This window comes from Anticarsia gemmatalis, chromosome 13, assembly GCF_050436995.1.
Source record: "Anticarsia gemmatalis isolate Benzon Research Colony breed Stoneville strain chromosome 13, ilAntGemm2 primary, whole genome shotgun sequence".
NCBI classification, from domain to species: Eukaryota; Metazoa; Arthropoda; class Insecta; order Lepidoptera; family Erebidae; genus Anticarsia; species Anticarsia gemmatalis.
The window spans coordinates 492745-519958 of record NC_134757.1 but is presented as its reverse complement, the minus strand read 5'-3'; the positions used below and the strand labels follow the sequence as shown (position 1 = coordinate 519958).

The following is a 27214-nucleotide window of genomic DNA, read 5'->3' as shown; positions in this document are numbered from 1 at the left end:
TAAAGCTGTCAAAATTTCGTTGAATTAATTAAAAAATATATATCTACACCAAATACCTCTCATTGAATTCATCTAAGAATGCTGGTTTTAATTGTATTAAAAAGTGAGAGCACACAAGGAAAAGTCAATCATTTGCATGATACTCAGCAGTTCAAAAATAATGATTTTAAAAATATAACGAGGATAAAAGTAATGACGGTTTTAATTACTAACACGCTTGTTAATGTAGGTGTAAAAATATTTTTATGTCAGCCATTAACACTAATGCAGACTAGCCTAGAGCTACTTGCACGCAATGTACACGAAGATCCTATTTCATATAGATTATTACTACTCTTTTACGCAAAAAATACTGAATTTATTTTGTTGATATACCATTTTTTTAACCCGTGGCTGTTCCACTGCTGGGCAATGGTCTCCTCCCGGTCTATGGCCCACGTTGGCCAAGTGCGTGTTAAGGACTTTTTTGAGTATGCTATAATCTATACTAAACTACTACTACTACTACTATATTATAAAGCTGAAGAGTTTGTTTGATTGTTTGTTTGTTCGTTTGAACGCGCTAATCTCAGGATCTACTGGTCCGATTTGAAAAATTCTTTCAGTGTTAGATAGTCCATTTATTGAGGAAGGCTATAGGCTGTATAACATCACGCTAGGTCCATTAGGAGCGGAGTAGCAATGAGAAATGCTACAAAAACGGGGAAAATTATGACCCATTCTCTCTTAGGTGGCGCAAGCAAAGTTGCGCGGGTCAGCTAGTCTCTTATAATTGAAAGAGCAATACGTTTTACAAGCTGATTTTGTGCATTTAGATGTGTGGTATCCTCAAGAAATAAGTATGTTTTCATCGTAATAATACACCATTTACCCCGGAATTTATTTTTATGGGTGGAAGCTAGTTTAAAGAATAAACCCTTTGGTATATTAGCATGTTACAAAACATACTGTATGAAAGCATCGACAAAACTGAAAATATTATTTAATAGCATATAATAACAGTCGTTAATTGAACGATTAACTGCGCGGTAATTATTGTTCCATTAGATTGATGGGGCATGTGTTGTTGGACTGTATTGTTGGTCATTGCTGGCCACATGTTGACGAAGCCTGTTATTTACCTACCCTTCAGTGGCCAAGCTTGTATCCCTTACCTCCTACCACGGTCGATGCAATTCGATCGTAACCTTTAATTTTTAATCGCGTGTAAGACCCGTTGCATTATATTTTAATGACGAAACGTTGGTGTGTTTCATATACGCTATGTAATTTCTATGGCTTTTATATCCATCAGTTAAGTAACTTGTGTCCAATGAACTGTATTTTACGATATCTTACGAGTTCAAGGTCTCCTACTATGCCCTTCATATCGTACAAATAAAATACCGTTGTGTTTTGACCAGGAAACCTGTCTGTATGCTAATAAATGCACACCGTACCCCGCGGCCCGCATACTAATCAATCTATTTCTGTAACTGTATGTTTGTTTTATCGTTACGCAAAAACTGCGCGATTTATTTTGTTGGATTCTTTACTTTTTGGTAGTTTATGAGAGAAGAAACTGCTATGATCTAAAACAGATGGATTGTTAGAAATATGCTGACGTTTCAGCAGAAACCAATATTGTTGTTTTCTCTCTAATATGTAATCAGATATGTAAGTACGTTTGTTTTGACGTCAGTGCTGTTTTCTCCAAGGGGAAAAAAGGGTCGTATTACTTACGACATTTCACTATACCTACTTCGACAATTTAGTCGAGAGCCTTGTATAAAAAAAAATGTATTCTAATTTTGTTCACCCGTAAACTTAAATGTGGGACGGCGATAGGATGTATCTTAATTATTATACTTGAGAAAAATAATGCATTCTAAGGCTCTCTTACGAGTGTTTGGACTATAGTAGTTACTTTCGTCTCACATGAATTTTGATCGTCTCAGATTGCATTAAACCACTAAACCGGAAGAATTGACGCAAACAAACGTAATTCTAAGTAGTATTGGAAGTTAATCGATTAGATTAAAAGATAAGAAACCGATATACAAATAAAGAAAAGCCCGTATTTATCGCAATTAGCATGATACGATCGCTTCACGACTGCTCCTTCCGGCTGAGACATGATGGATTCACGTCGTCGCTCCGGTCCAGGTGGCTCTATTGATATTCGAAGCAGACTCCGCTTTGTTTGTGCATCTTCCTTTAAGATAAAGATGTTAATCTTTGCGTACTTTGTGTTGTTGTTTGTTGATGTGCTGCTAAATAGACTTTGGTAGTGAGATCACAAGTTGCTTGTAAAGATTGTCTGTAATCTGTATAGCAAAGCAAGAGCATTTTTGACGAAAAAAACTTATATTTTAAAATTTACATCTGAATTTTGTGATTTTTTTGTCCGTTCAGACTATTTCTAATGGCATTCCATGGCTGGAATGAAGATCTATAATCACGAATGAGATAATATAGAATCAAACTTTTATTTTTGGTCATTTTAGAGTAGTTAGTTATTAGCTAGTATATTTTGTTCTGTAGTTATAACTACAACATATCAAAAAATTATAATACTGCTTAAATATAATATTGTGTATCTTTGTCTTTCCAATTAACTCCGTCAATCACTTGTCGAACGTTCTACCAAACATCAACAAGACTAGTAAAGCGAAGTATTGAGTGATGTCACTGTAGGCTTTTAGTTCCAAGGTCGAAGTGAAAGCCTCAGGGATCATGTTACAGCTATGTTGAAGTTAATGTTTGGTTTACAAATTGACTGGTTTGTTTGTGATTGTTTATCTAACAGAGAAATTGCTATTGGTCTGTGTGATTTAGAATAGTTATGGGAAATTTAGCGACTTTTAGACTGTTTGGCCACTTTCTGCACCCTAATCGTACCCCTTACTACTACTAGCTACTTATCTCGATAGCTATGTACCGTTTTCAATAACTTATCGTGAGTTATAAGTTGATTTAGTTGCTGTTACGATATACGATCAAGTTTACCGTTAAGTTGGTAGCCATTGCTTGCCAACTAAAATATAAAAAATAAACTGTTATTACCTAGGACTTGTATAAACGATACCTTTACTGTATTTGAGGTAAAACAAGCACTTCCAAAAATATACTCACTTACAAAATCTCCATTCAAATTTCATTTTTCCCTGCTATATCTCAGAAGGTATGCTTGATATGTCTTCGGTCAAATAATTGCAATACTTATCATAAGTATAAACAATAATCCCTAGCAATACAAGATATGATATTCAAATTAAAAGAAATATATAATCTATAAGATTATAACGATATCTATATGTCGATCAGTATCTTGTGATAGTGATGTATTTACTTTATCTTGGAGATAGTGTGCGTGTTGCTTCACTGGGCTTATCTGATACTGGAGGTAGGTTATCGGGAACGACGGTGTACTGTATGCGGCTATAGGCTAAGTTCGTTTTATGGAGTAAAGTTCATTTTTGTTGAGAAATCCTGTTTGGCTACTTGAACTCTGGATCACTTTATTCAGAGTTTAAGTAACTAAAAGATTTTTCCAGGTTTAGCTGTATAGAAAGACATTATTTTGTTACGAGATAAACAGCATGTCCAATTTTTTTAATGGCTTTTAGGTTGCGTTTTCATCAGATATCTGCGAGGAAGTTAAAAGGAAACGCGACTTTGTCTAGCCGTTGAAGTCCAGGCCTCATGTTCTTAACTCCAGTTATCCTGGTTCTCTATTGATACTGTCTTTTAGGTCGTTATCTCAAGAAAACGGTCTTCATAGCATCGGTATAATATCTACGTCTATACGAACCTCCATGAATGATCTTTTACTGCCAAATGTTATATCGATTTAATTTTACTATACATATTCTAATCTAATGGCTTCTCTGCCCACTTTATGGGCAATAAAAATAAATTGATATGTTTATTGATATTCTATTTTAAATCGCTTTTCTGCGATATTGGTATTTTTATTACGTTTAATCTGCAGGAACTAACTCTAGATGTATGTCTTCGTTTTAAAGACTATTTTAGCATCTTATACTTTAGTCTTTTCAACATATTATATTAGAAGTATTTTTGGGTCTAATTCGGTGAAAAAATGGGTCTTAAATTTATTCATCATCGTGAAACTGTCTTTAGCAAAAGCAATATCTTACGCCTAAGCTAAATTTACCATGTAAACTCATTAACAACCCATTAACATAGGTCAAACTCATCAACAGCACGTATTGGGCACGGGACCTCTTTTAACACACTTAGTTTGTATTTTAGACTTTAGACTAGCAAGCTTTTTTTGGTGACTATTCTTTGACATATATTATTTCTTATGTGTCCATCGCTCTTTCTTTAAGAAATGATTTTGTCGTCTTTGACAAATAGACATCATACATAACATAAAAAAATATCATGGAGAAATCTGCTCTGAGCAGTTTATAGATTTCAATTCATAAAAGCACTCACATTCTTCATTTTATCTACATTTCAACACCCACATCCACGCGACAGTCAAGTTCATTGTCACTCCTTACATAGAAGACAGTAGGAATAGCGACACCCAATAGAAATAGTTAAATGTGCTGTAATAGGGTGCCTTACTGAATATGGAGCCCGGCGCCTCAAACACTGTGAGCCTAGCGCCCACTATTGTAAAGTTATTGGTCTTTGACATGCTGTATTGTTAAAGATAAGACAATTTGTGACTCTATCATCGAGACTCCATATTTTTTTAAATGCCAAATGATCATCAATTTTTTATATGTAGCTAACCTGATGAAAATTATCTTGTTGCTGCTCAAAATCCTTTTACGAAAGGTAATACGAATTATTGAAATCGTATTTTTACGTACCCCTAAAAGTTGTTCAGCTCCAATTCCTGCAGCGAAGTAGCCATCCATCTACAGTCGCGTCAAAGGTTACTAGAATATGCAAAGTTATTCCTGGCTTTAATTTCTTTTAATAGCTACCTACCTATTGAAGTTATGGAGGTAACTAAAAATAACATCAAGCGTTTAGGCAATCACTAGTTTCATCGAAGTAATGACTTCGCTGCTATGAGCTGTATAAAACCCGAATGGTTTTCACCAAGCATACTAAGTACAATTCCAAAAGTCCTATGACCTAAAACCTTGGTAATGAGCGATGTGTGGGTGTCGAACTGTAGACAACGCGGTGACATCACCGGGATGCTCCCAACATAACTGACCACTAATTCATTTTACAAGTGCGTTGCTTACGTCAGATCACTGTTATTGCACTTGTTAGGTTATAAAGACCGTTCGATGGATTGTGCGCTCATTGTTTAGTTAAGATAGTCGTGAAATAAATGATTAAAACAACGGTTAATTATAAAATGATTGATATCCCCACACCGTTCGAAAATGTTGGCTTTTATGCTGCTTATGCACATTTCGGAATCAACGCCGTACACAGGAACTCTTTAGAAAGTTGACTAATTCGAGTCGGCGTAATATGGTTGAGATTTTTCTTTGTCAACCCTAATGTTCGGTGATGGGGATTGACTTAAGTATTTTTCTTCAACGCTAACCATTAAAATACCCTTTGAATATCAGTTGACCTCTAGGTGCAGTAGCTTCATGAAATATCAGACATTCAGCTTAATCCAAAAAATCTTTAGAAGAAACTTACCTAATCTATTTTTATATTCTTAAAAGAAACCATGTCTCATGTAAAACTTCTGTGTTGTTGTTTTAGTGTTCGTGTCTCGTATCGCCGGCCAGCATGTCGAAGAAGCCGGCGGCGCAGCCCACGCTGCACAAGGTGATCATGGTGGGCTCGGGCGGCGTGGGCAAGTCCGCGCTCACGCTGCAGTTCATGTACGACGAGTTCGTTGAAGATTACGAGCCCACTAAGGCTGACAGCTATCGGAAGAAGGTAAGAATACTTTGTAGTTATAGGTGCCTTTACACATACGCTCTATCGCGCGTGAAAGAGGGTGCATGTAAAGGGTGTTCAAGGAAAAAGGAAAGAGCGCTCATCTTTCAAGCCCGCGAAGAAAATCGCGAGCGAAGAGCGCGCCGTCTTTCTCGTGTGTACCTGTCCTCCTGTACGCTCCTTAGAACGCGTGATAGAGCGTGTGTGTAAAGGCGGCCTATAAGTCTTTTGCAAATTGCAGCTAAGAAAGTGTAGCACATCCCTCATTGCCAAATCGAAGTTACCTGACACCTCCATGCGATAAGGTGTTAAATGAATGGCGACCAAGTAACGTAGGATAAGTTAACTTCAATAGCGTGAAAGTAGCATAAAGTCTGTTGATGAAAAAAATATGGATGTAACTAATAGGTTCGAGCATTATATTCCAGCCCAGCCGTAAAATGTTGACGGCCAATACAATAGACATACTCTCATTATCCGTGGTTCTTTCCAGGTGGTGCTGGACGGTGAGGAGGTTCAGATCGACATCCTGGACACGGCGGGTCAGGAGGACTACGCCGCCATCCGCGACAACTACTTCCGGTCAGGGGAGGGCTTCCTCTGCGTCTTCTCCATCACCGAGCCTGAGAGCTTCGATGCTACGCAAGAGTTCAGGTACCAGATTATTTAAAAATACAATTCTCTAGCTATCAGGACCTTGGTTAGGCTACGTGATTCAGGCAGAAGATCCAAGTACACTCCTGGTTTATTTGGAGTTGAATTTTGATCACATAAATCGGACTAGCATTTGTATAAGAAAAAATGTCTGTTCATTCATCGCCTCGCTAGAAGGCTTCTTCGACAAAAAATGCTGCCTGTTGTGAATTAACTCAAAATCAGTTTAAGATATTATCTTCGTCTTATGCCCGGTTTCTGAAGTACATTTGATGGTAGATCTTTTCAAATTGTTTCGTATAAATCAGCTTAAACGCTATTGAATAGATACACAGCCGCTAAATGTACCTCAAAAACCAGGCTTAAGAGGTCCTTTTACTAAACTAAAATAGTATCAGTTATATGCGAGTGTTAATAATAATATGTTACGTGTTGTGTTCCAGGGAGCAGATCCTCCGCGTGAAGTCGGACGAGAACATCCCGTTCCTGCTGGTGGGCAACAAGTCGGACCTGGCGGACAAGCGGCGCGTGCCGCTGGACACGTGCCGCGAGCGCGCGCAGCACTGGCAGGTGCCCTACGTGGAGACCAGCGCCAAGACCAGGGACAATGTCGACAAGGTAACAGAAACACTACTTGCATTACTTTATGATAGTAGGGATATACTGAAAATATTTTTTTGTGGAATTGGGTTGTTATCTGCTGTGCCACTGTATCGGCCAGGATGAAATTAATGTTGGGGTATCATGTAATGAAGGGAAAGAATCTTACTGGATGAGTATGGCTATAGGAACGATGATTTTTTAGAAGAAATAAAGAAGGGTACTTGTTAGAAGAGGGGAGTTTATATCAAAGTCGAAAGGTTTATTTGTTTAGACAACCCAATTTGAATCGCATAAATTTAATTCTTCTGCGTTAAAAGTGGGTGGTTTTAATGATAAGGAATTGATGGTAGGATACTGATTAATGTCATCATTTATTTCAAAATAAAGTTGACGTCAGGGGAAAGTCCTGCATTAGGTTATATTATGACATCAACGATTTAATGAGCAGGCATAGTGTGGTCGGTTAAGTTAACTCAAGTTAAATTGAAAGATTTTGTGCAGTATTATGGTTCTAAACTTAACCGGCTACATCTTCCTCATTAATTAAAAAAAAACCTTAAAAAAGATAAAATGAAATTAAATTTTTCATTCTTTCTTTTCTTATAAATCTTATTTTTTACTTAATAACAGTGTTTTTGCAAAAGCATGATTTAATTTATAAACTATAAACTAAAGACACTATTATTAAGTTATTTTTACTATACTAGTTAAATTTCCGACTTGTCCCCACTTGAGCCAGGCCTGAGCTTAGCACGCTTTGTTTTGAGTTAGTGTTTGAGTGCAGCTCGGCTGGCTTGTTAGAGTTGCGTCGCGCATCCGCTAGCTTACCTTTTATATAATATATTATTACTATTATACACATACATACAGATTTACACTCACTATACAAAATAACGAAAATAAAAATACGAAATTTCGATTATAAAAGTCGGTTACTGTCAGCTAAATTGCCAATTAATTTACGCCGACTGCAAGGCAACTGCAAAAAAATACAGTTGAGTTTTGCTTCAAACTCAGCTTGCAGTCAGAATGCAGTTAGACTGATTACTGCTGTAACGATCTATGCAAATCTATTTGAGTTTTTTTCAAAAATGTAGTAAAATTCAGAAATACCTCCTTTTCCGAAATCGAATCAAAATTTCTTAATTAATACTTTTATGAAAGCATCATTTAATTCTTAAAAAAAGTTAGGCGATGCGATACGCAACTCTAAACACCCCCCCAAAATATCAGACGATTATTACCTGGGTTATGGGATCCTTAGTTAATGTATGGTGCTTATGTGATTGTCATACGGTTGTGGGGTGCTGGTCCGCAGGTGTTCTTTGACCTGATGCGGGAGATCCGCTCGCGGAAGTCCGACGACAGCCGCGCTACCAACGGTGACGTCAAGAAAAAAAAGGGAAAGCGAATGAAGTGCACCATTCTGTAGACGAATACACCACGATACTACGACAAGGACTTTTCATATGGATTATTACTACTTCGTAGTGCGAGAGATGTTATGTAAATATGCGTGTGGAAAGTCGTAGGCTTCGGGTCGTGTCGGCTATCTCCGGTAGATGTCGTGTGTCGCCGGTGTCGACTGCGCTCGGTCGTTCGGCAGTCTTCGGCAACTGTCGGCAATGTTCGTGTTGTTCGCCAGTGATGTCTTAGTTTGTACTGTTTTGTACACTACACACAACTGCGTATGAACGCTGTAGTAATCACAGATTCCAATAATTAAATATGTTAATAGATTATTATTATTACAGATTAAAGTATTTTGAAGTTGTTGGTATTTTTTTTCAAAAAAATATTTTAACCACATCACAAAACAAAGATTTTGATTCTAAACTTTGCCCTACAATTTTTTTATAATATAAAAATGATCAAAAAAATCGAATTTGCCTAACTTTCGGAATATGAATGAGGCATAAAAATCTTATAGGGATTATATCAAGTAAATATCTTAGATCTCAAAAGGCGTAATTACACACAAAGCTTTCGAAAAAAAATACCAACAACTAGAAAATCAATAAAATAGCCAAATAATGCAACAGTAGAGGTAGCAAGTTAATGCGTACAGCGTTCATACGCACCCACACGACACAATGTAACGTTTAACTCACTGATATAAACGCCGATTAACGTCGGCACATAGTCTAAGACGCCTACTGTATAGTTTAATATATTTCGCCCACTTTGGTGCTCGCATTTATTGAATGCTGTTTGTAATGGAACTAATATAAACTGGAGCAATATTTCAATCCCAAAATGCAGTATTAGCTCCCTACTGACTGACCGAGCAGCCTCGCTAGGCAATATCTCTGTCTCGCTCATTTTGATATGAAAGAAAAGAGACCTAGATATTGCCTCGCGAAACTGCTCGGTCAATCAGTGCGCGGCTATTTATGTACTTTTTAGTTATCAAAATGGTAATTCTCATCGAAATGGGTACAGAGTTATAGCCAGGAAGGTGTAACAGACAGAAATATAAACAGAAGTCTTATTAAAAAGGGGTATGGATTAGTTTAATGGTCTGTGTGCGTCAAATGATGTTAGGGGATGTGCGACCCCTATATCTTTGATTCACATAAAAGGCAATTTTACTACGTACCTCTATCAACCAATGACAGTTAAGTTTTACGTGCACGTATACGCCCGTAGTCTTATACGTTCCTTGGACTCAGATAGCAGATTTTTTTGTAATAATAGGTTTTTCTTATAAATAAATTCATTACAAACAGTATTCCATAATATTTTTTAAAACGATTGTTGTAATTGTATCAAAGCTTAGTGCTTCGCGTTATTATTTACGTGTAAGTCTTGTAAACGCATCGGCACTCCGTGTGGGTAGCAGGTTTGATTACCGTGTTGGGCATATCGAGACATTACCCACCAAAATACTATAATTATTAATTTTGTATCGTCAATATGATTATAAATTATAAGTATTTTTTTGCCCAACAGTGGGATAGTAATGCAACGATATGCCCAACATTTAGCCCACACGTCCACGCATGGATGTTAGAATAAGTTTTGTATTTATTTGTATGTAATAAGCGCTAAATGTATTGTGTAATGTAAGAGGGACTTATGTACTGGCAAATAGTATTTATGTATAAGGCTTTGAAATACTAACAGTGAGTAAATGAGAATAGACTAAGCAATATTAAAGCTAGTCAGAATCACAAATTGAAGTATTATTTAGAATCTCGAAATTAACTAACATTGGATATGCCTTCCGATATCCGTGGACAAAACACACGTCGGCAGGTCGTGGGTTCGATTCCCACACGGAACAATTATCTGTGCTATCCACAAATAATTGTTTCGGGTCTGGTTTTACTTGTGTCCGTTGTTTGTATGTTTGTAAAAGTCCCCGTGATACAAGAGCAATTCTTAGTGCGGGAGATGTCTTAAAAAAAGAAATTAATATTAACTCTTATTTTGAAACGTGGATATATTTCATTCATTTCTGTTTACACCTTTTGGGATAATAGACGTGATGTTTGTAATTAATACTATTTGCTAGTACATAGCATGTGATTGTCGCTATGTATCGCAGGTATATGTCACGTCTTTATATGTAACTGTTGTAACTTTGTGAACGACATACTTTTATTACTAGCGCCATCTTACACGTATAGTGTAAACTAATATTCGTGTTACTAGTAGCGACATCTATTCGTGTATGCTGTAAAGTATTACACGTGATACTGCTGGCGACATCTATTGAATGAAACTGTGAATTGTAGCATGTTGTCTTTGTCTTTTTAACATAATTAGAAGAGGATAGCATGATGAAGTTTGAAGATTGGGAACTGTAGATTGAATATTTTGAGGTTTATATACTCAATGAAGTTTTAAAATCGGATTTTTTGTTAAAGATGTGTTTAATGAGTTGATAATAAGAGGGTGGTTCAATGTAATATGGTATGTCGTTTCATAAAGTTATAACGAAATGAAAAGTAACTCTAAGTTTTTTGTATGCAACAAAGTCTGATATTTTTAAATCTTCACGATTTATGTTTTTTTGATATTTGGCTGTTAATCCGCCATTTTGGATTGTTGGCTTTACTTTCTAATGTGTTTATTGTGGAAAACACTTTATTTATATTACTCCACTAATCGAATATACAATTTCAAAAAGGGCATAGTTCACATTACAAGGAAAGGACGTGTGACCTTTTTAAAACTGCGTATAAAACTAAATGAAAGCCAAAATACCGAACTGTTGGACAGTAATATTTCTAGTTTTTCACAATAAACACATGAAATTAGTAAAACTACATATTAGATGGAAAATATTACTTTACGTTGCGTTTCAAATGATAGGATATCGCTTGTTATAGTAATATTTAAGTGATAAGCGTCTACGCGCTGTACGTGGACCGAGTTAGAGAGAGAAAGGAGACAAAAATACTTCAACATTCGTACACAAAAAAAAGTATCATTGATACATGGAGAATCTGTTGAAAAATGATTAAATTAACAATAAGAAATAAGTAATAGTGCAATCATTTACTTATTAACAGCTGGCAAATGTCCCGAGAATATTATAAATTAGGGACTTCATTGTGGATCCTTACAGTTGTCGAACAAAAATACTCAATATTAGGCACCTACTTAGGGTATAAAGGAACTGTTAGGGAAGAAAAGAGATAGGTGTATTCTCTCTCTTTCTCTAACTCGGTGTATGTGTATGTACTATTATGCCATTACTATATGTCCACTCTGTGCGCCCGCACGTTAGTAATACGATGATAGCATAATAAGGGGCCATCGTGTACCCGAGAGTGGCTCCCGACTGCCAACATAACGAATATAACATGTTACAAAACATATAGTTCAGGTTTATTGCCTTTAGTAAGAGTTTTTGTAGAAGTGTTAGTAGATTTTTGAGTTTAAAATTGTATTGTGTCATATTTGAGTGATAATTTGTAGGTATTATGAATTTTTTGATGTAAATGAGAGCATTTTGAAGCTCAAAAATAGTCTTATTTTGATTGTAATTAATTTGGAAATTAAATACCTATGTTAAAACTACAAAATGTTATTCAATATGATTTACAATTTGAAAACAAAAATCTACTGATATTTCTATAAAAGTATACGTTGCTAAAGGCTAAAATTAAAATTGAATTAAATAACTTATGTCCCTATACTGCCATCTGTCGGTGGTAACAGTCAGCTTTTTTAATTTTATAACTAAAGTTGTCGGTGACCGCCGCCAGATGTCGCTGTACCAACATGTATTCCTATGTACTTGTAATTTGTCGTAGAATAGTCGTTTTAGTTCACAAATGTATGAGTATGTACTACGTGTATGTATATTGAAGTCACAGGAACAAATGATTGATATAAAGCAGGAAATATACAGATTTGCAAAATATAGTGTATTATTTTTTTCATTCTGGTAGCACTAATACTCGTAAACAGTAATTAGGGATATACTTATTTTCCCAAATAAGACAGTTTCATACTTTCTAATAGATATAGGTTGAAATTTTAGACATCTACAGTTCAATGTTATTGTAACAACACTAAGACACTCTTTCTAAATTATTTTTACTATTCTAATACAACTATTAAGAGTAAAGCATACAATACACAAGTACTACCCTACATTCAATTAAATAAGGTACGTATTAAGATCATATTTTGTTCAAAAAGTACCAACGAACCGGTCTTATGATCACACCATTCCCTCACTATGTTCCCCAGGCGTTCCTGTCTCTCATCCGAAGCATGTCGCGCTTGAAGAAGGGTCTAGCAGTTGAAGAAGAGGAAGCAGAAGAGAAGAACAAGTCACCATGCTGTGCTGTGTGCTAGCAACACTTACTGATATATGAACAAACTTGGACTGCAGAAAACATGGGTTTACCCTCAGAATATTAGCTTAAGTAGGTTATTTACTCGACTTTTCTACCAATCACCTTCAAAGACCTTAATTCCTATAATAAAAGAGACAAATCAAGAGGTAAATCAGGTCGCCACGGTCGGCTGTCAAGTATAGCCGACCGTGGCGGTCAAAGGGTTAAGAATTTTTGCCTCGGCTACTGTGTCTGTCGTCTTATAGTTTCTAGTATTCTTTCTAGGGTGACTGTTATCCAAGTTTGTATGAACACACTGCCATCAATTGAACTCAGTGCTTCTAGATCACTGGAATGTTTTATAAGTGATGAGAGAATCCACGCCTACGATATTTATTGTATGTATAGGTTTTAAACATAATATACTTGCTGCTACATAAAGACCGGTGCAGATCGGATACTGACGGATACGTGCACGCAGCGTATACGCACCAAAAAACGAATTTGACCGTTGTAGTACGACTATTTCACGATGTAGGCTCAGAAAAAGGTATTTACAAGACCTGCAAGTTTGTCTTCTATAAGCAGAACAAAAATGCGCTATTGCTAGTATACCTACTAGATTTTCATAACAAGGTATGCTTATTTTCTAAGAGAGTTTTGAATAGTGTAGCCAAATAGCATAATGTGTAAGCTAAGTTCCTAACTAACAATGTATTGTAATATTTATTTATGTAATTGAATATTTGTTTGATTTATTATGGACCTCTATTCATTCCATTAATTAATGGCCGAAAACTTCATTATAAGTACCACTTAAATATCAAGTTGTCTTTTCGCCTTTACATAATATATGGTACATTCAGGCGATAAAAAGGTTTAAGTGCTTATGAAACTTTGTGACGTTTAATAAAATCGGTCGTAAGTTTCATAAATAAGTAATTTTCTAAACCTTGTAATATATCTTCTTCAATCTCAAGCCGCTTGTGCCAATTTAGACGTAGCCTTGCCAAGCGATAATCGCCTTTATACTGTAAATAATAACTATAATAATAAAACAATTGTCTATATTAACTCGTTTTATTGAATACAAAACATACATATACAAAATATAACCTCGATTCACACATTCCACTTATAATTACTATTTACAATCATATTTACACACTTTTAGTGTCTTTATATCATTTATTATTTAATAATGAAGTATATATTAATAATTTAATGAGTCAGGATAAAGTAATGCCTGTGTTGTCTATAGTCTTGCTATAAAAAAACACATTACCTATAGAAGTGATAAGACTATACTCCAGTCATTTCAAACGTGCGAACTATAGTACGGCCGCTGAGTAATTACCGATTTGACAGATTATTCTTTAAATTAATCGATATAACCTTGCACGAGCGACACATTTGCCGAATGTTTTAGAATACCACTTTAATATAAAACTTTATGTCAAAATATCAGAATTAAGTAATTTTCCAATAAGCACTGTTTCAAAACTTAAAATAGTTTGTAAATAATATGAAAACATGTATTTTTTGTTCTTTGGCGCGCTTGTACAAAGTTACATCGTGCGGATTCGTGCGTCTAGTTTTCATAGTGATGTGCTTAATAGTATTCGGTCCGAATTCATTGGAATAGGTATGATTTTTATTTCAAGGTATATTAATGGAATATAGGAATAAGGAATATGGATATTTATTTTATTTCATTGATGAAATTCAACTTGTGTCTTTAACTATTATTTTATTTAATTACACTCTATACTAGGATATTTAAAAACAAACTGTTCCAAAATTATATTAGGGTTACTGGTTCAGTCACTTCACTAGTATTGTCAATTTGTCATGTGTCAAATCGGTAATAACTCAGCGGCCCTACTATAAGTCATGTCATTTTATCGGAGTCTCTCGCTCGCACTTACACATTGTCACATTCCTATGATTCTTTTGATTATGACGTAGAGAGCACGTTTGTTACGGCCTTAGTATAGTATGAATTGTAGTTTGTTCAGCAGTTATTCTTGTAGCTGTTTTCTTCACCTAATCAATAGTAAACCTTAATATTACGCGTATGGAAGGAAAATAAGCCTGAATATACAATGTTTAAGAAACCTTACTTACATATTTTCTTATATAGAACTTTTGAGAACCTTATTATATAAAAGAAGTCTTTATTACATAAAGACTAGATAGCGACTAGGATACCTAATCATATAACACATATTGAAGAAAAGTACACCATTATTTTTCAAAATTACGTGCTTCATATTTATTACATCCTTTATCAAACAACCTGAGCGATAAAGGACATAGTCACCATTAACAACCCCCCCCCCCCTCCCTTCCCCGTTTCAAATAGTGGAATAACCAATCCAAGATATTCAACTCTCTTTCCTGGACACAGTTCAAGGCGTAAAATTCCGGAATAATCCCGAATACCTCGGTGTTCTGGTAACCCTATATACATAAATACGTCATACTCTAACACAGAGGTTCCCAACCTTTTCTTAGTCCGGGACCACTTTTATATTATTCTTGTTAGCAGGGTATGTAAGTATATTAAAAATAAAGTGTAGTAATCATCCTGAAATTTTTAATTTTATAATCTTTCGCGGACCATATTTTGACATTCACGGATACTAGTGGTCCGCGGACCACCAGTTGGGAACCACTGCTCTAACAGATACCGTACATACGTATAATATGTACGTAATAAGTATACGTACACGTCTCTTAGTAAGTTACCAAACAGTTATAGCTACAGTACCTCGACTTTCTACCACTATAGACTATTGACAACTGGCTAGCTGTCGAAAAAAATATATGGAAACCTGATCAGCGCCTCTAGCGGGTGCCGTGGGAACTAATTTCTCAGTACATTTTAAATGTCACACTTTCAATAGAACCGTCTGTTGAAGCTCGCTGTCTATTGTCTCCAGTAGCGCAGATTACCTGGCCATACCCTCAGGGAGTGGTCAGCCGAGCTGGCACGAGTGTCCGCAGCCGGCGGGGCACAGCTGGTGCTGCTCCATCCACTTGCGCATGTGGTGCAGGTGGCCGCCGTGAGAGCAGCCCTGGCACCACGCGTACAGGCCTCTCACCACCTGGGAATGTAAGATACACTGTTGAAAACTGTGCAAGGTTAACTATCTTTTGTGAAGAAAAGTTCCAATCGGGTGAACTTTTAAAATATCACATTTTTAAGTAAATAACTTTAGTCTTCACATACGGTTTATAATGTACACTTTTATTATTCAGATTTAAAGTGCTGGTGATTGCGTTAGGGTATGGGATTCTAAAGATTTGGCAAAAGAAGTAGTTATGAATTCAGCCTATCGGAGTCTGTTGGGCAAACTAACTCCCGGTTTCTGAGACACATTTAATTTCACCGGTAGTTTATCTATTCAATAGCGTTAAAAGTCATATAAAAAAACACTATTGAATAGATAAACTGCCTTTAAATGTACTCAGAAACCTGAAGAAGAGGCTGACAGTACAATAGTGGAGTAGTGTGCACGTCACCTGGTGGCAGACGGCGCAGAGGTCAGGCGCGTGGCGCAGGTGCGGGTGGCAGGCGTCGCAGGCGGCGTGCGGCCGCGAGCGCCGCCCGCAGCGCCCGCAGCACACGGCCACGACGCTGGACTGCTGCGACAGCACCCACACCGAGTTCAGCCACGCGCACCGGACCACCTGCACACACGTGTTGTTATTACACACGGGTAAAGGCACGGCTAAAGTATAAATGGACGCCGAAGATTGGTATAGTACGTCACGATGTCGATATATTCCACTATATTCGCCCAGGTAAACGTAATGGAATAAACCAAACAAAAAAAAGAAATTTTAAAACAACATTACAACAAAAACCGACTTCAAACAAAAACTATTTAAAACAAACTAAAAAGTATTTAATAATGCTAAAAATTCACCCCCTCCGCCCTTTTTTGCAATATAAAGAATTAAGCAAACCTGTCCGATATGTCAAACACAAAGTTTTTTCGGTTTTATCTCTATGACAAACTTTCATACAATCTAGGTACACACGGCAAACACTAGCTTTCAAATAAAAAACAATCATCGAAATTGGAACACCCAGTAAAAAGTCATGAGATTTTAAACAGAAAAAAAATACGGTCAAATTGAGAAGCTCTTCCTTGTTTTGTTAAAAAAAAGGGATTTTAATATGTTATGCAAAGCCCGTTGCTTCAACTTGTTGGTAGCAAATGCAAAGAAAATATAAATTAGAAGGAAAACACAAGGTAAAGCTGACGTTTGTAAGTAATCTCTTACCTCAGTAGCGACGTTCCACAGTTTGTGTCTTTGTAGCAGCTCGATGTAGCCTAACAACCAGTGCTCTTGCAAGCTTTCTTCAATGTACGGGAACAAATCGCTCCTGTAAAGTTACGTAGGTACTCATTAACAATTCATCAAACACAAAGCAAGCACATACAATGAGTATTAATAAGAAATACAAGAAAATTTATCACTGAAGATAGATACATTAAAAACGTGCGAACTACATCATATCATTTTATCGGACTCTCGCTCGCACTTACACATTGTTAAATTCCTATGATTCTTGACTGAGTCTGTAATATAAGTCTCTAACGATGCCGTTGCTTGCTTTCACCACCAATAGCTTGTCATCAACGTCATAAGCAGTAGCCAGTACGTCACAGTTACCTATGTTCCTGCAGCACCAGCATGACGGAGCAGGCAGTCTGCACGTCGCCCAGCTCGGCGTGGTGGCGCCAGGTGGGGAGCTAGTTACCTATGTTCCTGCAGCACCAGCATGACGGAGCAGGCAGTCTGCACGTCGCCCAGCTCGGCGTGGTGGCGCCAGGTGGGGAGCTAGTTACCTATGTTCCTGCAGCACCAGCATGACGGAGCAGGCAGTCTGCACGTCGCCCAGCTCGGCGTGGTGGCGCCAGGTGGGGAGCTAGTTACCTATGTTCCTGCAGCACCAGCATGACGGAGCAGGCAGTCTGCACGTCGCCCAGCTCGGCGTGGTGGCGCCAGGTGGGGAGCTAGTTACCTATGTTCCTGCAGCACCAGCATGACGGAGCAGGCAGTCTGCACGTCGCCCAGCTCGGCGTGGTGGCGCCAGGTGGGGAGCTAGTTACCTATGTTCCTGCAGCACCAGCATGACGGAGCAGGCAGTCTGCACGTCGCCCAGCTCGGCGTGGTGGCGCCAGGTGGGGAGCTAGTTACCTATGTTCCTGCAGCACCAGCATGACGGAGCAGGCAGTCTGCACGTCGCCCAGCTCGGCGTGGTGGCGCCAGGTGGGGAGCTAGTTACCTATGTTCCTGCAGCACCAGCATGACGGAGCAGGCAGTCTGCACGTCGCCCAGCTCGGCGTGGTGGCGCCAGGTGGGGAGCTAGTTACCTATGTTCCTGCAGCACCAGCATGACGGAGCAGGCAGTCTGCACGTCGCCCAGCTCGGCGTGGTGGCGCCAGGTGGGGAGCTAGTTACCTATGTTCCTGCAGCACCAGCATGACGGAGCAGGCAGTCTGCACGTCGCCCAGCTCGGCGTGGTGGCGCCAGGTGGGGAGCTAGTTACCTATGTTCCTGCAGCACCAGCATGACGGAGCAGGCAGTCTGCACGTCGCCCAGCTCGGCGTGGTGGCGCAGCGCGGCCGCCAGGTGCGGGGCCAGCTCCAGCGCGGGCCGCAGCGCCGACCCCACGCGAACAGCTAGCCCGCCGCCCTCGCCCACCTCGCCTGATACATCGTCCATCTACGCAAAATAACGATTAGTTTGTCATATATCCTCATAAACTTTGCTACCTACACACAGTGCCGGCGGGTTACGCGGCTTGCCGACGTCATTTGTTTCCAGCATTCGAGCGATAAAGCTGGGTTTTGACAGCTCTTCACGGCTCGTGCCAGCGGCATGTATGTAGCAGCCATTACAATAACACATTGAAGTTTAAATTATACCAAGGTAGCAGGCACAATGTTGACATCAAAACAAAGCTATGATTCTATAAAATTTTAATTCGATACCATTAACATAATTTTGTCGTCGTATACGTTTACGTTTTTGATGAATTGCGTTTGTGGTTATTGTTATTTATCAATAAATTCAACTGTGTTATTAAAAAATGAAATGTTTTCTTTACATTACAAGGCACTCTTCTAGGGCCACTTATATTCTAACCTACAAAACTGGATTGGACACTGTAGTGCAAAAAGATATCAGTGTCAGATTTCCGAAGACGGTGTCCAGGACAGAGCGAAGTGGAGTAGAAAGATCAGGAAGGCTGACCTCACTATCATAGAGGATTCATAGCATGAAAGAGAGAGACTGAAAAAGAGAATATTCTAACCTACGCTGCCAGCCGTGAATACATAAAAAGTTCTTTGTTCCTGAATCTTGATCATCCTGATTTTAATTTAAATATTCCATATTTTGTTTCTTTGACTAAGAAAGACAAATCAGGCATTAACTACTTACGCCACGTATATCAATAAGGCAAGTAGATGAGTGATATACAAACATACATGCATGCTGTGATGGTAGTGCGCGTGCAGGCCGGGGGGCGCCGTGCACGCCGACCCGCTGGAGCCCGACCCGGGGGACGAACTGCCGCCCGGGGACGTGCCGCCACCGCCACTACCACTGTTCCGATGAACTATACAACGGGAGAAAATTATAATGAATAGCGGACCCGGCAAACGTTGTTTTGCCATGTAAATTAAAAAATATATATTGTCACTTAGGAGTATGAAAAATAGATGTTGGCCGATTCTCAGACCTACTCAATATGCTCACAAAATTTCATGAGAATCGGTCAAGCAGTTTCGGAGGAGTATGGCAACGCAAACTGAGATGCGAGGTTTTTTTTTTGTTTTTCTGTGAATCTAAACCATTCTTAGATCCCCAAAAAAATTCATCAAAATCGGTCCAGTCGTTTAAGAGAAGTTCAGTGACATACACACTTACAGAAGAATTATATATATAAAGAAAAAACATACAAACAACGCAAGTTTACCACGCGGTCAACCATCTATGGTATGACCGCGCTAGGGTTCGCTTAACCCACGGACCTTTTACCGGTCAGTGAGGGCAACTCGCTATGGGCGGCTCAGAACATGATTAAAAGCAAGATATTTAGGAATGCGAGTGACGGAACAAATGACGTCATTTCCGTAACGCTTTTGTCACTCTCTTTTTCTTCTTCACGTTTGGCGCAGTGGTTTAAGCGGTCACCTCGCCGCAACAACCGTAGCACCGCGAGTGGTGGGTTCGAATCTCACCCGGGCCAAATCTTTGTGTGATGAGCACGAGTATTTGTTCTGAGCCTGGATGTTAATGTATCTATATAAGTATGTATTTAGAAGTATATAAGTATGTTTATCAGTTATTTGGTTACCATAGTACAAGCTCTGCTTAGTTTGGAATCAAATGACCGTGTGTGAGTTGTCCAATAATATATTTATTTTTATTGTGACACTTACCATTAGTTTCCTTATCATCATGATGTTGATGCTGATGATGTACGGGTGACGTGTGATGAGGGGCGTGGTGGGGCGGGGCCGGCGGGGGCGGGGCTGTACGCAGCGGGAACGCCTCCTCTGGTAATGTCCAGTCAGCCGCGTCTACGTCTACGTAGTGAGCTGATGCAGCTGATACCCAGCCTGCAGTGTCTGGACAATGATATATTGATTGTTAAAGAAAATTTTAGTCTTTTGTCTCTCTTAGACATAATCTAGTCGAAATTGGAATTTCTTTACAGCTAACCGTTACTTATGCATGAATTATTGTGTCATAAGATCGAAAATTTCGTATAAGAAGTTTAAATAAAATCTATACTAATATTATAAAGCTGAAGAGTTTGTTTGTTTGTTTGAACGCGCTAAACTCAGGAACTACTGGTCCGATATGAAAAATTCTTTCAGTGTTGGATAGCCCATTTTTCGAGGAAGGTTATAGGCTATATATCATCACGCTACGGCCATTAGGAGCGGAGTAGCAACGAAAAATGTTACAAAAACGGGAATTTTTTTTTCATTCTTTCTTATGTGACGCAAGCGAAGTTGCGCGGGTCAGCTAGTAAATAAATAAAAGTAATGAAAATAATTATGTTTTGTTGGTTAATTTATGATGATGATGACAATTAAGTTTATTTGTTAAGTATTTTCTACTTCATACGGACAGATATTGATTTTTATTTATTTATACATAAACATACAACATTACAGATTTATATCCAAGTCATTGTACATTTCAAAATAACAGAGGTACAGATAGCGAATTCTTTTGTTAATTCATTAACCCCCGGTTTTTTGTATGAGTTTTATCGCTATTGAATAGATAAACTACCGCTAAATGTACCTCAGGAACCGGGGGTAAATAAAGTTTTTGGGCTCATAGCTTTCAGACAAGACTATAAACGTACAGTGTTAACGAAACAATCCTCAAACCCAGAAAGAACCCTCTTTTATTACTGACCATCATTTCTGAGATGCGCAGGTTGTTTCGCAGGCGGGAAGTATATACTACGCGTGGGTTTGCCCAGCACCCCACTGTTGTGGAACTTAGTCTCCGCCCAGTCCTCCTCCTCCTCTTCCTCTAACGGCTCCTCCTCTACTGCACTGAAGGGAGAAAATAGTGTTATGACAATATTCTGAACAAATACATTTTAATGTCACAAACTTTTCGGGTGGTAATCTTACCTTACCTATATACTTGTTTTAGAAAGTTTGATAATTTTTAGTTATTCCAATCAATTACCCTATTTACATTATAAAACACTTTTTCTTTTGTAACATCCCGATGGCCTTTGACTATTCAAAGGCCATCGGGATGTTTGAAATCTTTGACAGTAGGTTGACTCATTGACTGATAATTTGACATAAAAACCAAAATTTCAAGCTCCATGCATTTACAAAAGTAGTTAAGTAAGTAGTGATACTAACTTGGTAGGGTAGGTGTAGCTGTAGGGCGGCAGGGGCGGCGGGTCGGGGCGGGGCGGCAGGCTGTCCCGCGCCGGGGGTGGGGCTGGCGTGCCCCGCCCTGCTGCGGCGCGCGCGCTGTACACGCAGCGAACCACCTCCCACACGTGACTCACCTACGACGGACAACGGTTTAGAACTATTATCGATACAAGTTTGTTATTTATATTTTGATTCTTGATTATTTTAACTCAATGAAAGAAACAACAAACAATATCGACACAAGTAAAAATTGTGGCCTAGAAACGCGTAGAACCTAAACACGGTAAACTTAACTATAATGACATATTAGGACACAATTAAAGGAAGAAGAAGAAAGAAAGAAGGACACAATTTATAAGTTGAACAACTTACCATATGTCTATTCTGTGACCTGGCTACTTCAGCATTATGTGCCGCTAGCTCATGAGGCGATCCTCCTCTGATCTTATAATGTAGAGCACAATACACAAGCGTGGCATGTAACGGGGCGGCGCGGGGCTCACTGGCAGCGTGCGGCAAACTTGCTGCGTCCGGCAAAGTAACACCATTGGGCAAAGTTGCACCAGGCAAAGTTGTCCCGGGCAATGTTGCCTGCGGGACCGACGCTGCTCGAGGCAAAGTCCCAGGTGTCGGTGGAGCCGGCTGTGGCAGGTTGTTCGGTATTGCCGCGTCAGTTGCCGCCCGGTATCGGCATAGAGTTGATGATGCTCCGCCAGGGAATGCTCGTTCTAGTTGCGCTTGTGCTACGCTTGAGAGAGAACCGGCTGTTGGTTGCTTACGACTGTGTGGTAGAAAAGTACATAAGTTAGTATTTACGTAGATTCTACGTGGATGTGGAGCGATGGTGGTATGCTAATTGAAGAACAATGACGCATGTATGTAGTACGTGCGTGCGTGTACGTACCCGAGCCCGGGCACGTGTCGCTCGGGCGCGGGCGGCGCGGCGGGCAGGGCGGGCAGCGGGCGCTCGGGCGCGGCGTGCGCCAGCTCCCCGCGCGCCGACACGCTGACGCCGTGCGGGTTGGCCCACAGCACGGGGTGCGCCGCCTCGCTGAACCGGTGCCGGTACAGGCTGCAGTCCTGCCCGACACACAATTAACGATGTTGCAATTCATTTCGCTGAACTTAAGAGTTACAGAATGGGTGTGGTGAAGAGTCCAGTGGATGTTATAGAGGAAATTGGTTAGACTGATGCTATAATTTAGCGGAGGGAACGCATTAGGTACGTATACACCTGCACTCTGAGTAGAGTGCAGCGGTATATGAAACTCTTGCCGTATATGAAACGGATTGTCAGGCATGGATTTGGGACTTTAATAAGTAAGTTACTCACCCTGCTGGTAGACAAGAATGACTGCGGCTCGGCGAGCCAGGCGATGGCGGTGGTGACGTCACGGTGCTCGGCGAACGTGGCGAGCGGCACGTGCGGCCGCCGCACGTCCCACACGTGCACTGCGCAGTCCAGCACCAGCGCGCACGACGCTACTTGGAACCTGCGAATTAGCATTTAGTGTTGTGAATTATACTCGGGCCATTACAAACGTACGAATTACGTCGAATAGATGGATGTTTAGATCTGGTGGTCATGTAAAGCGAATGAATGTAGAATGACGAATAAAATTTACTGTGCGTCGCAAAAGGAACCGCCGGGAGGGGACGCCCTGGAAAGACATTAATTGAGATTATACATAAACTTACTTTTTCTGAGGTCTCCATTTCACATGTCCTACAGATGCTATGGTGTATATGGTGTGTTCTAAGTTTGGTTTGCCGTAAATATCCCATACCTGTAAGTACATTTAGAACTTTGTCAATTTACCTCTACATAGTCTTACATATTTGTATTTATGTAAGTTTGTAAGTGAATATAAGGCAGTAGGCACGAAAAAAAAAATTCTTGTTAATTTTATTTACAGAAAACAACTTTAGCGAGACATCATTACTATTATCATCGATTTCCTTCGGACAAAAATCTTCAATTCACCTAAACAGTCCTTTGAGTAAATAAAGATTATGCATCATACAACTCAAGCATGATTCAGATAACAGACGTCTAACAATTACAGTAAGTACTATACATTATCATTATTGTTAACGATCTGCACACGCCACTGATAAGGGGTCGCTAGACGGTAGACACAATACACCGCACCACGCTGGTCGGGGTCACGGCGACTTGACAATAAGCTATATAATGCTTATTGTAATACGTCCTTTATGACCTTACAGCATGTGTTACACTCGCTAGCTTTGAGATTATTGTTCAGATCATAGACTTTATTGGAAGTTGTTGATTGGTTGACTGGCAATGCTTAGTGAAATTGACGAGACTCGGGCCATTACAAACGTGTGAATTACGACGGTCAAAAGAATCATAGGAATATGACAATGTGAAAGTGCGAGAGTCCAGTAAAATGACCTGATATAGTGCGCACGTTGGAATAGTGAGAATACGGTGTGAAGAATACGTTTCCAATTTTAACTAATGGTCTAGGGTTCAAGAGTGCAGTCGCCTATGGAATTCTCTTACAAATTTTAATATGCTTATACACTGAAGTGGATAGGCACGAAGCTGTACCAATATCTAAACTAAATTAAATAAATAAATAAACTAATATTACACATGTAATTTTCCGTTTTCAACAGCTAAACGGCTAAACCAATTTCAACTAAATCTAGCATGGAGATAGTTTAAAACTTGAGGCAAAACATGGTTATTATATGTATCTAAATCAGAATAAACTTTTATACACAGCTTAGTAAGTAAAATAGTATAATTTTATTAACGTAAGTGCGTGAGAGACGTATAAAATAACCCTAGTTTAACCCGACATCGAAATCATGAATATTTATGAAGCAAGTACTAATCTAGTCGGATATAAATAACTTAATACAAAGAGTCCACTCACGTTATCACTGCTAGATAAACATATGGGTCACGCAGATAAAGAACGTGTCGCTAATATATACTGAATTTATATGCTATGCTGTTTCATTACTATTCAATAATATAAATTTACTAGTAAAAAAATCAGTCAGATTTAGCACATTCTGAACCTATATTTCCAATATTACATTTAACCATAAAAATTTGTTAAAAACTATCTGAGAGAGATGGGAATGCGTTTGGAGAAGATGGTAATATAATTCTGATCCTTCTTAAACCTTCAATGACCAGTCAATCAAGCCATCTTTTCCACACACATATGTTTATTGTTAGGTCTGGAATGCGTTTTCGAGGCATAAGCTTCTTTATTTATTGACTTTAATTACAAAAGTATACAGACTAAATAAATACCTTAGGCATTCTCTGACTACCTTAGGGTGTAGAGATAAAACAAGGTAGGAGTAGCCAATAGCTTTTTGACTTTCGATATTATTAATTGTGTCCCAAAGTTTGCCAAACCACATGTTACTGCAAATAGGAGTGCACAGCACACTTTAGGAGAAAGAAAAAATAGATGATATATTATTATGAACAACACAATAAACTCACTTTGATAGTCTTATCCCTGGAGGCGGTGGCAAGCCAGGGCATCTCGGGGTGCCAGTCGCAGGCGAACACGGGGCCGGAGTGCGCCGTGAACTGCAGCAGGCAGCGCTCGTGGCGCCGCACGTCCCACAGCTGCACGTTGCCGTTCTCCGACACGGCCGCGAACGTGTGCGCCTGGTGCGGGCTGAACTGCACATCGCGGATCGATTCTGTGTTGCTGGAGTATAATTACTTGTTAGTTTGAATAGTTTTTAGAATTAAAATTAAATCAAATCATTTATAAATTTAGGTCTAATGCTGACTCGTAGGATAGTCAATGATACAAGGTGAATTTACTGCCAGATCGAACGGTAGGGTCAATCAGAAGAGCAGGCAAGAAACTCCTGGTTTTAATAATATTTTTGTTAGATATTAATCATTGATAGTAAATTTAAACCCAATGTGACTAAATAATATTTTTCGGATTCTGCTAGCAAGCTACAAAAATGCTTAAGTTAAGTTCCACTGAGAATCATCAGGACTTATACTAGAAACTAGCAATGAACCCAAAACAATAACAACTTATGATTAGATGTCTGAAGTATTTGTGATGTGTGGGATACATCCTGAAGACCCCACTGTGGTCTAGTGATATTCTGAACTACAGTATGGCTGACTACATTACTTTACTTGCTAAATAAAGCATTAATTTTCAGTTAAAACAAGGATTTTTCTCACCTAATAAAAGTCCTGGCAACTTCCTTCATACGCAGATCAAAGCATTTCATCATGCCATCTTGTGAGCCAGATATTAGAAGTGCTGGCTCTGTCAAGTGGAAGCTCACCTGAGAACGATGCAAAGGCAATCAAAATGAATAACCATATCATAAAGCACAACAGCATTGCCAAATGTACCTACTATTTTTTATGTACTGGTTTTGCAGACAAAATGTCATAAAAAGTAAGTTAGAAGATATTTTTTTCTTGAAGAAAATTTACTCAAAGTAAATGTTACCTTATTAACAGTTCTCTTATGGTCTGAGAACACATGTTCCTGCTTAGATCTTCCGGACCTGCCCAGGTTCCACACCACCACTGCTCCATTTGTAGCTGCTGTTGCTAGAGTGTTTTCTGTAAGGGAAGTAATGTTCTGAATTAATTTAAAAAAAACTTAAACATATCCATATACCCATTCCGCTTATATTCAAATTCAAGTAATAAAGCAATGTACAAAGTAGCAAGATTCAGTGCTCATCTATTTCTGAATTCAATGAAAATGAATAAATGAGCTCATAAATTAATTAACATAACAAACCTTCAATAGTACTCCAAGCAACATCAATAGATGAAAAATTCAAATTTAAGTTTTTTCCCACTCTCAAGTTACAAACTTCGGAAAAATCATTTTCACCGATGGAGAACACTTTAAACACTGCAACAAAACAATTTATTTATATCATAGCACAAGTCTTATACAAAACAAAGGTAACAAATTATATTGTAGTGTATTTATTAAGGTTTTACCATTGCGGCCAGCTATGACGACCTGTGTACAGTCTTTATTTAAAGCTAGAGCGTTCGCCGGCCCTTCCTGGGACACGCATATTGTGTTCGACGGTATCATTGTTAATAAACTGATATCAAAACAATAAATTAAACGAATTGCCGAACCATCAATTTATCACTGAATCACATTGCTGTCACACACTTCCGTGCTTAATTACTTTTATAATTATATTTGCATACTAAATAGTGGAATATAAAATTATATATCACTTTAAAATTTAAGAAAACAATACAAAGCTCCTGTTTATTTTGACTATTTTGAGTTTTGAGGTTGTTTGTCAAATGTCATTAGACTT

General features: G+C 38.7%; 2 protein-coding genes across 6 annotated transcripts in view; one reads left to right on the top strand and one right to left on the bottom strand.

Annotated features, from left to right (window-relative positions):
- The window catches only part of Rala (Ras-like protein A), a 29598-nt gene extending 15596 nt beyond the window's left edge, over nucleotides 1–14002 (top strand). For 4 of the 5 annotated variants that reach the window (XM_076121445.1, XM_076121442.1, XM_076121446.1 and 1 more), the window contains exons 2-5: nucleotides 5698–5877; nucleotides 6371–6531; nucleotides 6975–7149; nucleotides 8453–12509. In XM_076121445.1, coding sequence (XP_075977560.1) covers nucleotides 5725–5877; nucleotides 6371–6531; nucleotides 6975–7149; nucleotides 8453–8566 — 603 coding nt within the window. In that variant the 5' untranslated portion in view covers nucleotides 5698–5724 and the 3' untranslated portion in view covers nucleotides 8567–12509. Of the gene's footprint in view, nucleotides 1–5697; nucleotides 5878–6370; nucleotides 6532–6974; nucleotides 7150–8452; nucleotides 12510–12843 lie in introns of those variants that run through there. The other variant, XM_076121443.1, reaches the window with a different exon arrangement.
- Nucleotides 13994–27193, bottom strand: Wdr24 (WD repeat domain 24). Its single transcript, XM_076121440.1, has 17 exons — nucleotides 26877–27193; nucleotides 26668–26784; nucleotides 26368–26483; nucleotides 26091–26197; nucleotides 25377–25590; nucleotides 23579–23667; nucleotides 23214–23373; nucleotides 22785–22960; nucleotides 22253–22661; nucleotides 21863–22014; nucleotides 21396–21538; nucleotides 20402–20590; nucleotides 19445–19575; nucleotides 18502–18677; nucleotides 17229–17331; nucleotides 16461–16628; nucleotides 13994–16042 (listed from the first exon to the last, which is right to left on the bottom strand). The coding sequence occupies exons 1-17, from the start codon at nucleotides 26974–26976 to the stop codon at nucleotides 15914–15916; spliced, it is 2679 nt and encodes an 892-aa protein (XP_075977555.1). The 5' UTR covers nucleotides 26977–27193; the 3' UTR covers nucleotides 13994–15913.
- Between the last annotated feature and the right edge of the window lie 21 nt (nucleotides 27194–27214).

Coding starts and splice junctions, on each gene's coding strand:
- Wdr24 (XM_076121440.1), bottom strand. CDS start 26,976: ATGATACCGTCGAACACAATATGCGTGTCCCAGGAAGGGCCGGCGAAC. Junction 26,198..26,367: donor ATAAGAGAACTGTTAATAAG/GTAACATTTACT, acceptor CATCGTTCTCAG/GTGAGCTTCCACTTGACAGA. Junction 19,576..20,401: donor TGATGATAAGGAAACTAATG/GTAAGTGTCACA, acceptor CCCGTTGTATAG/TTCATCGGAACAGTGGTAGT.